This window comes from Octopus sinensis, linkage group LG5 (genome assembly GCF_006345805.1).
Source record: "Octopus sinensis linkage group LG5, ASM634580v1, whole genome shotgun sequence".
In the NCBI taxonomy this organism is placed as follows: Eukaryota; Metazoa; Mollusca; class Cephalopoda; order Octopoda; family Octopodidae; genus Octopus; species Octopus sinensis.
Window position 1 is genome coordinate 63,285,158 of NC_043001.1, and position 12,571 is coordinate 63,297,728.

Here is a 12,571-nt window from a genome sequence, read left to right on the forward strand (position 1 = left end):
TCTCACCTTCCTCGCTCAGCAGGATGAACAAAAACATCAGCTAAGTTCCCGACCTGTTCTCTTTTCATTGTGTTTGCAAGCCGTAGTATTATTGTATCCCATACTAATAGCGTTATCGTTGTCTTTCGTCTCAAATGCTAGCTGAAGCATAAAAACTTTCACTAACAAAAACTTATTCACACCACCGCAAAGATTTCATCTCAACCTGTCTTCTTTCTGCCGCCTAAAATCATCTCCCAATTCTCTCTCTCGCTATTGTGGTGTCGGTTCTCCCTCTGTTTTTCAATGTCTCTCTCTCTCTCTCCTCTCTCTATCTCTCTTTCTCTCTCTCTCTCGGTATATCTCACCTCACCTCGCTCCGCAGGATGGAAAAAACATCAGCTAAGTTCCCGACCTGTTTCCTCTTTTCATTGTTTTTGCAAGCCTTTTAGTATTGTATCCCCATCTAATAGCGTTATCGTGTGTCTTCGTCTCAAATGCTAGCTGAAGCATAAAAACTTTCACTCCAAAAACTTATTCACACCACCGCCAAGCATTTCATCTCAACCCTGTCTTCTTCTGCCGCCTAAAACCTCATCTCCCAATTCTCTCTCTCGATATGTGGTGTCGGTTCTCCCCTGTTTTCACTGTCTCTCTCTCTCTCTCTCTCTCTCTCTATCCTCTCTCTCCTCTCTTCTCGGTATATATCTCACCTTCACGCTCCGCAGGATGAAAAAAACATCAGCTAAGTTCCCGGCCTGTTTCCTCTTTTCATTGTTTTTGCAAGCCTGATTATTATTGTATCCCCATCTAATAGCGTTATCGTTGTCTTTCGTCTCAAATGCTAGCTGAAGCATAAAAACTTTCACTCACAAAACTTATTCACACCACCGCAAAGCATTTCATCTCAACCCTGTCTTCTTTCTGCCGCCTAAACCTCATCTCCCAATTCTCTCTCTCGCTATGGTGCCGGTTCTTCTCCTCTGTTTTCACTGTCTCTCTCTCTCTCTCTCTCCTCTCTCTCTCTCTCTCTCTCTCTCTCTATCTCTCTCTCTCTCTTCTCTCTCGGTATATAATCTCACCTTCACTCGCTTCCGCAGGAAGAAAAAAAAACATCAGCTAAGTTCCCGACCTGTTTCCTCTTTTCATTGTTTTTGCAAGCCTTATTATTATTGTATCCCCATCTAATAGCGTTATCGTTGTCTTTCGTCTCAAATGCTAGCTGAAGCATAAAAACTTTCACTCACAAAAACTTATTCACACCACCGCAAAGCATTTCAACTCAACCCGTCTTCTTTCTGCCGCCTAAAACCTCATCTCCCAATGCGCAGTGCGCCCGCCCTCCAACCCCAACACCAATACCGGATATCTCTATATTTTGCTCCATCTATACCGGATGTCGCTTCTCCCACCACCATTATAGGTGTCTACTCTTCGAACCCCCTCTTCAATACGCTATTTCACCATGCATTACCCCTCTCTCGATATCCTACATTTTACTTGCCTAGAACCTGTCATCATTTCTCTGAACAACCCTCCCCACTGGTGCTCCCCTATATTTCTGCACCCCCCCCACACACATAAAAAGCACCATCCGAACGTGGCCGATGCCAGACCCCTCTGGCACCTGTGCAGGTGGCACGTAAAAAGCACCCACTACACTCGCGGAGTGGTTGGCGTTAGGAAGGGCATCCAGCTGTAGAAACACTGCCAGACTAGACTGGAGCCTGGGGCAGTCCCGAGCTCCCAGACCCCGGTCGAAACCGTCCAACCGTGCTAGCGCGGAAAACGGACGTTAAACGATGATGATGATGATGATGATGATATATATGTATATATATATATATGTAATATATATATTATATATATATATGTATATATGGTAATATATGTATATATGTTATATATATATATGTATATATATATGGTATATATATATATATATGTATATATATATATATATATGTATTATATATATATTGATATGTATATATATATATATATATATATATGTATGTAGATATATATATATATATATGTATGTATTATATATATATATATATATGATGTATATATATAATTATATATATATGTATATATATATATATATATATGTATATATATATATGAGTTGAGTATAGAAATTCGGGGTGAGTACTTGATAATTATAAGCACTTGTGTATACCGTTTGGTGGTGTAGGTGGTGGAGTAAATTGATCAAAATAAAATAAAAACATGATGCGAAGGATTCAGCGGTACATATGTTTCGGGCCTTTGTTAGACAGATTTATAACAATGCATAATGTATGTCTGTGGCCTTCTTCAGCCGCGCACAACAGCTTCCACAAGGACATGTGTTACATCAAAAATTCTTGGTTGGGGATGCAAATCCTCTCATTCACGTACGACATAATGCGGCAGCAGCATAGAATTGAAGCGTCCATCTCTTTCTTCTCTCAATGTAGAATGAGGAAAATTGGATGTTGAGGTAATGTAAATAAATAAATACATATATAGAGGTGAAGATGGAGGGGCGAGAGTTCGGGACGAGGGATAAAAAATGTATAAAAAGTGTAAGTATAGAATAATATAAAAATATAGAGGATAAAGATATAAAGAGTTGTAAGGAGATGTAAAGGGGGTATAAAGAAATATAAATAAATGTAAAGGCATAAGGTTATAAAGTAAAAATAGAAATAGAAATAAAAAAAACCTGATAAAACCATGATAAAAGTGTAAAAGAATGTAAAGATAAGGGATGTATAGAGGTTACGGACCAAGCATGATGGTCAGGAGATTGATAAAATTTAGTTGTTGAATTGTCAGTAAATCACCTATATTGGTTGCTCAACCTCCTGGAAATCCAGACACTACAACCATCGGTCCTCGCTGAGACACAGACATAAGGCTAACAGCACCTCCCTCTCTAAAAGAATATATATGTAGTATATATATGTAGTATCCATATAACCTTCGAAGCTAACTTAAGGCGATGGCCTCATGGAGCTAATAAGCGGACAGCTTTTTTCTTATTTTTATAAGAATGCCATATTAGTATATATATACTACATTTAGAAATAAATGTAGCATAATTATAATTAATTAATAAGGGTGAGAGAATTAGATACTAATTTAATAGTATATTCTCTCACCCTTATTAATTAATTATAATTATGCTACATTTATTTCTAAATGTATTTGTTTCCGTGAAAGTTTGGCGCGCTGTTGGTAGGGGCATTTGAATTATAACGTCGGATGTAATCAATTGAACCACACGTGTATTTATCGTTATGGTAAAATCTGGCGTGTGATTGAGTGGATTTCATCCAGACAGTTTTGGCTGAGGAGCTACAAGTGAGTTTTTTGTGAGTAAAATTACATTTAATTCATTAATAGCGAAACAATTGTCCCAAAATAATCTGTATTTTTGTTATTTTTATTTGCCCTGTTCGTGTGAGCTAACAATCGTACTGACTTTCATGGGAAACATGTATTTTTGTGGTTGAAACCTTTTGGATTTACTAGTGCTAGAGTGAGCCACATAGTGACCACTCTCTTATATTTATTTTTGTATAAAATATTATAATATATTATAAAATATTATAATAATCCAGGTTTCTCGGGGCACTGGGCCACTTGGTGTTGAATAGATATACTATTAAATTAGTATCTAATTCTCTCACCCTTATTAATTAATTATATATATATATATATATTTATATTTATATTTTATCTAGTTTCAGCTCACGAGCTGTGGCCATGCTGGAGCACCGCCATTCGGTGTTGCTACATGATTTTACTTCACGAATGCTTTTTAGCAATTACCATTTGGTGCATGAGAGAGTTCGATGCAGCTGCCCTCATCTGCCCCTCCTGCCATGAAGTTGGTTCATCTGGGATACCTGACAGGAAGAGATCCAGTTTTATTTTAAAGACATCTGCATCCACCCCATGCAGGTCTCTCAGGTCCTTCGGGAGGATATTGAAGAGCTGTGGACCTCTGAAACCCAGGCTATCACAGTAACTTGTCCTACATCTTGATGGCAAATTTGGAGTCCTTGGCACTATGCAGTGGCACCCAGTTCTAGTATTTGTGTAATTCTTGATGCCAAAGTTTGGGACAAGTCCCTCCAGGATCTTCCAGATGTATATTATGGTATATCTTTCTCGCCTACGCACTAAGGAATAGAGTCTTAATCTCTTGAGTCTTTCCCAATAGCTTATATGCTGCACAGAGGCTATCTTCTTCGTGTAGCTTCGTGATTAATTTGACAGTGGCTTAGGACAAGTGTCCTCCAGCGGACCATCATGGTTTCCTGGTCTCTTGTTCTAAAGGCTCTAAGAATCCATCCGGTCAGCCGTCTACATTTCATTGCCAATTTAGCGACATGCACATGAAAGGTTGCACCATTACTCATGTAAATACCCAGGTCTCGCACTGATTGTGCTTCTGGGATTGCAATCCCTCCAGGTCCCGTGTATTTATTGGGTATTGCATTGATAGTATAAAGCTTGAAATTTTTCAGCATTGAACTGCATGCTATTCTTTTCAGCCCACTTGTATATTTTGTCCAGCTCACATTGCAGGTGCATAGTGTCTTCAGGGTTCTGTATTATCTGTGAAACATTTGTATCATCTGCATAACTTGTTATCGTGGCTCTCTGCGTGGCTGAGGGCATGTGTGAGAGGGCCATTATGAACAGTAGTGGTCCCAAAACAGTGTCCTGCAGAACACCGCTCACTATTTGCATGTTAATGGAGGTGGCCCCATTGGCTACTACCACCTGACTTCTATCCTTCAGAAAGTCATGAAGCCATTCTCCCAATTTTCCAACTATGCCAAGATCACGCAGTTTGTGACATATCATTCCATGATCGACTTTATCAAAGGCCTTTGCAAAGTCGAGATATGTGACTTCCACATTTGAGTGGTTGAGCAGTCGTTTCAGCACCCAGTCATAGTGTTGTAGGAGCTGAGTTAAGCCGCTTCTTCCTGGTTGGAATCCATGTTGGGTGTCAGGCAGCAAGTCATTTTCCTCAAGGAAGGTGATTAGTTTCCTTCTGACCTTGCTGATGCGTGAGGTCAGAGTGATAGGTCTGTAATACTTGGCCTCTGCTCTGCTACCTCCTTTGTGAATAGGGCATATTTTACCTTCTTTCAGTTTTCTTGGAAGTTTGCCAGTTGCAAGGAAGCTCTGACAGAGGAACTGCAGTGGTCTTGCTAGGACTCTCTTACATACTTTTAGAAGGATTGTTGGGAATCCATCGGGTCCAGTAGCTAAATTTGTTTTCATTTCATCTATAGCCTTTATTACATCATCTTCCTTTATATTGATGTAATCAATCATCGCTGCCTCTGATTTTATATCTGCAGTGGTAAAGAAGTCAGTTGGATTGCTGACTTGAAAATGCCCTAGGGGTGGCGTGAAAATACTCTTGAATTGCTCATTCAGTATTTCACTTACCCTCATTGGATTTCCTGTGAGTGTGCCATCCTTGTCAAGGAGCGGTCCTATCCTACAGTGCATCATAGCTGTTTCTTTGGCATACCTGTAGAGAGCTCTGGGGTTAGATTTTATGTTGTCTATAGCCTAGGCTTCTTTGTCTGCTCTTTCTTTTTCATGGGAGAGTTGCAGACATTTTACAATTTCCAACAGTTTTATTTTCAGGCGGGACTTTTCACTGCTTTCAATTTGTTTGTTTAGGCGATTTGAAACTTCTGTACGCCATGGATAGTCCCATCTGCGAGTTTGAGTTTGATGGAGCCAGGTTGGCTGCTGTGCAATCTTTTGTGCCATGCACAAAAAAGATTCTTGTTCAGCAGCTGCCCTGTCAATAACATGTTGATGGTATGTAACATGCACTACATCTGTGTACCTCCATTTTAGGGCAGGTGGTGCGTAGTCCTTTCCTTTTCCTTTTGGCAGTTTGTTTCTGCCCTGTTTCATGTTTATGTGGCAGGGTCTTTGGTGTGCAAAATGGTAGTCTGCACCTTCTCCATGCCAGCAGACACCTTTTAGGTAGAATTTACACATCTGTGTGTGCCGTCTCTTTCTATCCTTTTTTGGTATATGGATAGTCAGGTTTGCTTCTATCCTTGGCTGTTTCATCTTTTGGTTTTGTTTGAGTTTTTCCTCCTTTTACTTCTTTTTTTGCTTTTTCATCCACATGGTTTTGGCTTTTGGTGCTGGTAGGGGCACTTGCACTTGGGTTTACTTCCCGGGCAGGTTGTTCACTTGAATCTTCTTTGTTTTCCTGGGTGTCTACCAAGTGGGGGTGACATCTTTCATCAGCGCCCGTGCCTCCATCCTTGCCATCTTTGCTTTGTTCGTTGTCAAAGATGGCATCAAGCGTGCTGATGTGGGATCTTATGAGTGTATAGGAGCGTATAAACTCTTGCTTCTTTCGCTCTATCTCTGCCAACGTTCCTGTGTAACCATTGCTCTTCAGCGCAGCTGTAACTATGTTGTTCGGATTATCTCCGTCATCACATTGCCAGGCTCTCAAGAACAATGCCATTTCCATGCTCCTCCAGGTTCTGGATATTTTATTTATTTATCTATCTAATTATATTTAAATTTAATAGTGTGATAGAGGGTAGAGAAGAAATAGAGAAAGAAAGAAAGTGTCTATGTATTTAGAGAGACTGAGATCAGAGAGAAGATAAGAAGAGAGTAAGAGAGAGTGAGTGGAGAAAGTTTGCGTCTATATATTTAGAAAGATTGAGAGGCTGAGAGAGGAAAGCTGGTGTGACAGAGAGAAGTGAAGAGACAGAGAGAAAAAAATGAAAGGGAGGACGTATGTATATATGTATATATATATGTATGTATGTATATATGTATATATGTATATATATATATATATATGTATATATATATATATATGTATGTGTGTATATATATATATGTATATATATATATACATGTACATATGTATATAAATGTTTGTATATATATATATATATATATATATATACACACACACACGTCATCATCATTTAACGTCCATTTTCCATGCTAGCATGGGTTGGATGGTTCAACTGGGGTCTGGGATGCCAGGAGGCTGCACCAGGCTCCAGTCTGATCTGGCAGTGTTTCTACAGCCAGATGCCCTTCCTAATGCCAACCACTCTGTGAGTGTAGTGGGCGTTTTTTACGTGCCACAGGCATAGGGCCAGGTGTATATATATATACACATTTATACATGTATGTACATACACATTTATACTTATATATATATACACACACATATTCATATATAAACATATAAATTAAATTTGAGATAAAACCACTATTAGGCAAACAGTGAAAAACATGAACCAAAATATAAAAATTAAAATAATATAATTTACAAAATATATAAAACATAAAATTTAGAATTTAAATTATTTATATTTAAAATTATTAATTTATATTTATATTTATAATTTTAAAAAATTTTATCCATTTATTTTTAAAAATTAAAAAAAAAATTTTATTTATTAATTTTATTTATTATATATAACCATCAGAATGTATTAAAAAGTTTATTATAAGATAAGTAAAACCACTATGTACGTTTCATGGCAATAACCTAATTCAAATTACAATAATTTAAATTCAGTTATAAATTCGAATTATGGTTATAGTTAATCTTCAGGTTAATGATAATAGTTAAATAAAGAAGCAAATATATTTAAACAATATTATTTAAGAAATAAATAAAATAATAATTTTTCCGATAAAAAATCTATTATCAAACTAGAAACTTTAATGATTATGATTATGTCATACAATCCAATTATAATGTTAAATATTAATTTTTAAGGTAAAGATAGATAGAAAATGTATTTATCTATTCAGATATAATATGGCTTTAAAAAAACATAATAAACTCACAAATAACCTAATCTCAGTTATAGTCAAAATCTAATTACCTAATTATTTAACAAAAAAAATAATCAAAAAAATAAACACTATTCATATTATTAAATTTAAGTTCAAATCTAATAATTATAAAATATTTGAATAATATCTAAATTATTATCAATAAATATATATAAATATAGATAAATAAGATCTAAAATTATCTCTATCAATAAATATATATATTAAAAAAAAACTAGATAAATTAATTATTATTACTTATGAAATATATTAAATAATTAAAAAATTAAAGATGAAAAAGCAAATTGTAAACGTATAAACTATCTAAAAAGAATCCTATAACTATTTAATGATCAATATATCTTGTTGGCTAATTAATTACTTACAAAAACCGTATAGTTATGATCTAATAATGAAATGCATATCTTCAACAACTAAATACTTATACAATCAAATTATCAATCCGTAGTTATATAGTATCCAATAAAAACCATATAACATAAATTATCAAAATATTAAAAAAAGGTTTACTTATTTTTCAAAAATCATGCCATTAACTAAAATAGTAACAAACAAATTGAAAATTCTTTAATAATAATGAAAATTACGAATATATTTTATCAATGAAAATTACTATTACAAAATATCAATTGAAAATAGCTATATTTAAGCTATAATAGAACAAAATCAACTATTAGAGATTTTTATGAATATGGCTTAAAAAACATAATAGTCTCACAAATATCCTTAACTCAGTTATAGTCCAAAAATTTAATTACCAAATTATTTAACTAAATAATCTATCAATAAATATATAAGTATTAAAAAAACTAAATTAATTAATTATTCATTATTACTCATGAAATATATTAAAGATGAAAAAGCATATTGTAAACGTATAGACTATCTAAAAAGAACCCTATAACTATTTAACGATCAATATATCTCGTTGGCTAATTAATAACTTTTAAAAACCGTATAGTTATGATCTAATAATGAAATGCATATCTTCAACAAATAAATACTTATACAATCAAAATTATGAGATACATTAAAAAAATTAAAGATTAAAATCAAATTAAAACCAGAAACCTAACTTTAAAACATCGTATAACTATTAACGATCTATATATCTCTTTGGCTAAGTAAAATCTTACAAATAAACGTAGAGTTAAAATCTAATAATTATATACATAACTTCAACAGCTAAATCATTACATAACAATCAGTATTTATGTAGTATACAAAATAATACAATAAGACTTATTAAAATATTTAAAATTAAAAAATTTTTAAATCTTAAAAAGAAATAGATTACTTAGCTTTCCAATGCTTTGTGATGAACTATATATATATCTCTTCTCTCTCTCTCCCTCCCCCTCTCACTCTTTCTCTTTTGCTGGGTAACTATGTACCTCCTCCATAGCAAGACACCCGTTTCTACCACTCTCTCATACTCTAACCGTTCATCATCTGACATGAATTCTCTCCTCAAATGTCCCTGCCCCTCTCAAAGGATTTTTGTCTTGCACGTTACTTGGTGACCCTTCTAGTGTGGTGCCACATAAAAAGCATTCAGTCCACACTGTAAAGTGGTTGGCATTTGGAAGGACATCAAGCTGTAAAAATCATACCAAAACTAACCCCACCTATGCTAGTGCTGCATAAAAAGCACTGAGTCAACTCTGCAGAGTGGTTGGTGCTAGAAAGGGCATCCAGCTGCAAAAAGCCTGCCGAAACAGACACAGTAGCCTGGGGTAGTGTTTTACCTGGCTGGCTCCTGTCAACTGTCCTACCCATGCATGCATAGAAGATGGACATTAAATGATAATGATGATGATGTGGGTTACTATTAGTCATTATTCATCAGTTTTCTTCTCTAAATTATTTTAAAATTTTTTATTTTCAGAATGATTCCAGCATGGATGAAAATGGAGTTGCATATGCTATTCTACCTCTTGCAACCTCTTTCTGTCGAGTAAGTGAATTTAAGTTCTTAGGAACCCTTTTAAAATCTAGAGTAATGGTGTTTAACCCTTTCGTTACTATATTTCTGACCAAAATACACCCCTTATGTGTTTCAATTAATTTCTAACGTAATCATAAATTTAGTCTGGTTTCATTAAACAACTATAACTTTTTTATTTATCAATATATTAATGAGATTTTTGGAAGGTAATTTAATGAAATGTTCTCAACCAATTCTATACTATAATTTTTGTCACAAAGTGACTCTAATTGCAGGAAGATACAGGTAAATTCAACAAAATATAAAATTATTAAAATTTTGTTCAAACATCGCTATAGAAAATGGGTTATTAGCTAATATTCAATTGGGTATACAACAAAATTTTACGATAGAATTTGTTATTCTGGGTAACTTTCTGATACCCATAATAATATTTATGGCAAAATAGTCTTAATTTCATTTAAGGTTGTGGGAAACCACTAACTATCCTTTCTTTCGCTTTGTTTACATTTAGCGTAACGGTTTGTTTCCGCCATAATGATTTCAAATAGGCTCATTCGAAAAAGTAAAAAGAAATAGTCTAAGGCTTTACTCTCCTAGGAAAGTCTGTGGCTTGGTCCAGTTTCTTCAGAAAAAATCACCGAAAGAAACAGTTTTTTAAATTTTCACTCCATTCAGGTACCAATTCATTTTCTTTATCGCAGTCAGAGCTCTCAGATTCACTGTTTTCACTTTCGGAAAATGAAACATCAGATTCATTATCAAATACCACGTGCTTTTTTTTTTCAGTCATAGAGTTAGATTTATGAAGGTCTTCAGTAGAAAATCCTTCGAATTCTGACTCGCTGCTTGATATAATGAAATTCGTATCCATTTTTTGTCAGAATTACAAATTTTAAAAACACAATAGGAACAAATTTCGGAAAAAAATCTCCCAAAATTACACTTCGATTGTTGTACAAAACTGTAGTTGAACTGTTTACGAAGTATAATACGTGTTTTCACGAATGTACTAAAGAGATTTGCTCTGATATTCTCATTTAAATATGAATAGGTAAATACGGGCGGGTTTGGGCGGTTCGGTCACATTAACCAAAATTTTTTTCGGGCGGCTTTGGGCGGTTTGGTAACGAAAGGGTTAAGGAAGTCACTACAAGTAAAAACATAAGCAAACCAACAACTACAGTAGTAGTTTACAAATACAAGTAGTTTACCTTGTATTTCAATAGTTCAGGCTTAAAAGTACAGATCAAATTAATGATGCATTTACAATTTAAAATTCCAATATTGCAGGCAGGTAGTATTCAATCATGTGAGCAAATGGCTGCATTATTGATGGATATTGTCCAGCTCCTAGACTTATTTCCTCAGAAAAAGTTCTCAGTGTTTCCCCTGCATATTCAATCCCTCCCTACAGATTACATCGGTTATTTTATTACTTATTTTATTGACTCTGAAAGGATAAAAAGCAAAGTTGACCTTGGCAGAGTTTGAATTCAGAATGTAAATTTGCCTGGCATGCACATGGTTCTGCTAGGTTACCACCTTTATTATTACCCCCACCTTAGTGAAGGCAGAGGTATTGTTTTCAGTTATGTTTGATTGTTTGTCCTTGGACAAGATATCTCAAGAACTACTGAATGCATTCAGATGAAACCTCCAGGGATGTTTGGCCTCGTGACAGGTGTTGAACTGATTAGATTTTGGGATCAAACCAATACCGGACAAGGATTCTGGATTATTTTTCCTGTTCTTTTTTACTTAATTTTTGAGAGCGGTCAAGTTCATTTTTAGTATTCTCATTTGTGAGAGCAGTCAAGTTTATTTCAGATATTCTCATTTTAAAAGTCATCTCTGGCTAATCTTTGAGAGGACATTGGTGTTGCCTTGGCAGAGGTTTATGCCCTCTGAGTGCTATTATTATTATTATTATTATTATTATTATTATTATTATTATTATTATTATTATTATTATTAATAATAATAATAATAATAATAATAATAATAATAATAATAATAATAATCCTTTCTGCTAAAGGCACAAGGCCTGAAATTTTGGGGTTGAGGACTAGTCACTTACATCGACCCTAGTGTTTCTCTGGTACTTAATTTATCGACCTCAGGAGGATGAAATGTAAAGTCGACCTTGGTGGAATTTGAACTAAGAATGTAGTGACAGGTGAAATACCACAAAGCATCACCTTGTTAATAATAATAGTGAAGCAGTACATACCTGCAAAAAAAGCAAAGCTAACTAGATTTGAACAACAGATTAAGCAATACCAGCAAAACAAATTGTTTAGAACCAACCAAAAAAGATTTTATCAGGAGATTAATAATCATAAAGAACTTGAAAGATTAGTCCCTGCTGCTGATGAAAGTCGACATTTCTGGGTAAGATATAAAGTAAGCAAGAAAAACATAATACTACAGCTTAATGGCTCTGCAACCTGAAGCAAACAGCTTCTTATCTCCAGCAAAAGGCTATCCACTTCACAGAAGACAGTATCAGAAACATGAGTGAAAAGATAAACAATTGGACAGTAGCAGGACCTGATGATGTACAGGTATTTTGGATAAAATAAGTTCAGTATATGCCATAAATTGATTGCAGGGCAATTTAATGCAGTGACCGATGGAGAAGAAATCCTGGGCAAGTTGACAAAAGGGCGAATGGTGTTGTGTCTGAAGGATGCATCAAAAGGAAATGCTGCTGACAATTACCAAACAATTTCTTGCCTCCTAACAGTTACTGCT

General features: G+C 34.7%; 1 protein-coding gene across 1 annotated transcript in view; it reads left to right on the forward strand.

Annotated features, from left to right (window-relative positions):
* Window positions 1-12,571, forward strand: part of LOC115212161 (myotubularin-related protein 13) — a gene marked incomplete at its 5' end in the record, with an annotated part of 221,051 nt that overhangs the window by 86,493 nt on the left and 121,987 nt on the right. The window contains one exon of the mRNA XM_029781000.2: window positions 9,755-9,823. Within this exon, the coding sequence (XP_029636860.2) occupies window positions 9,755-9,823 (69 nt within the window). The remainder of the gene's footprint in view (window positions 1-9,754; window positions 9,824-12,571) is intronic.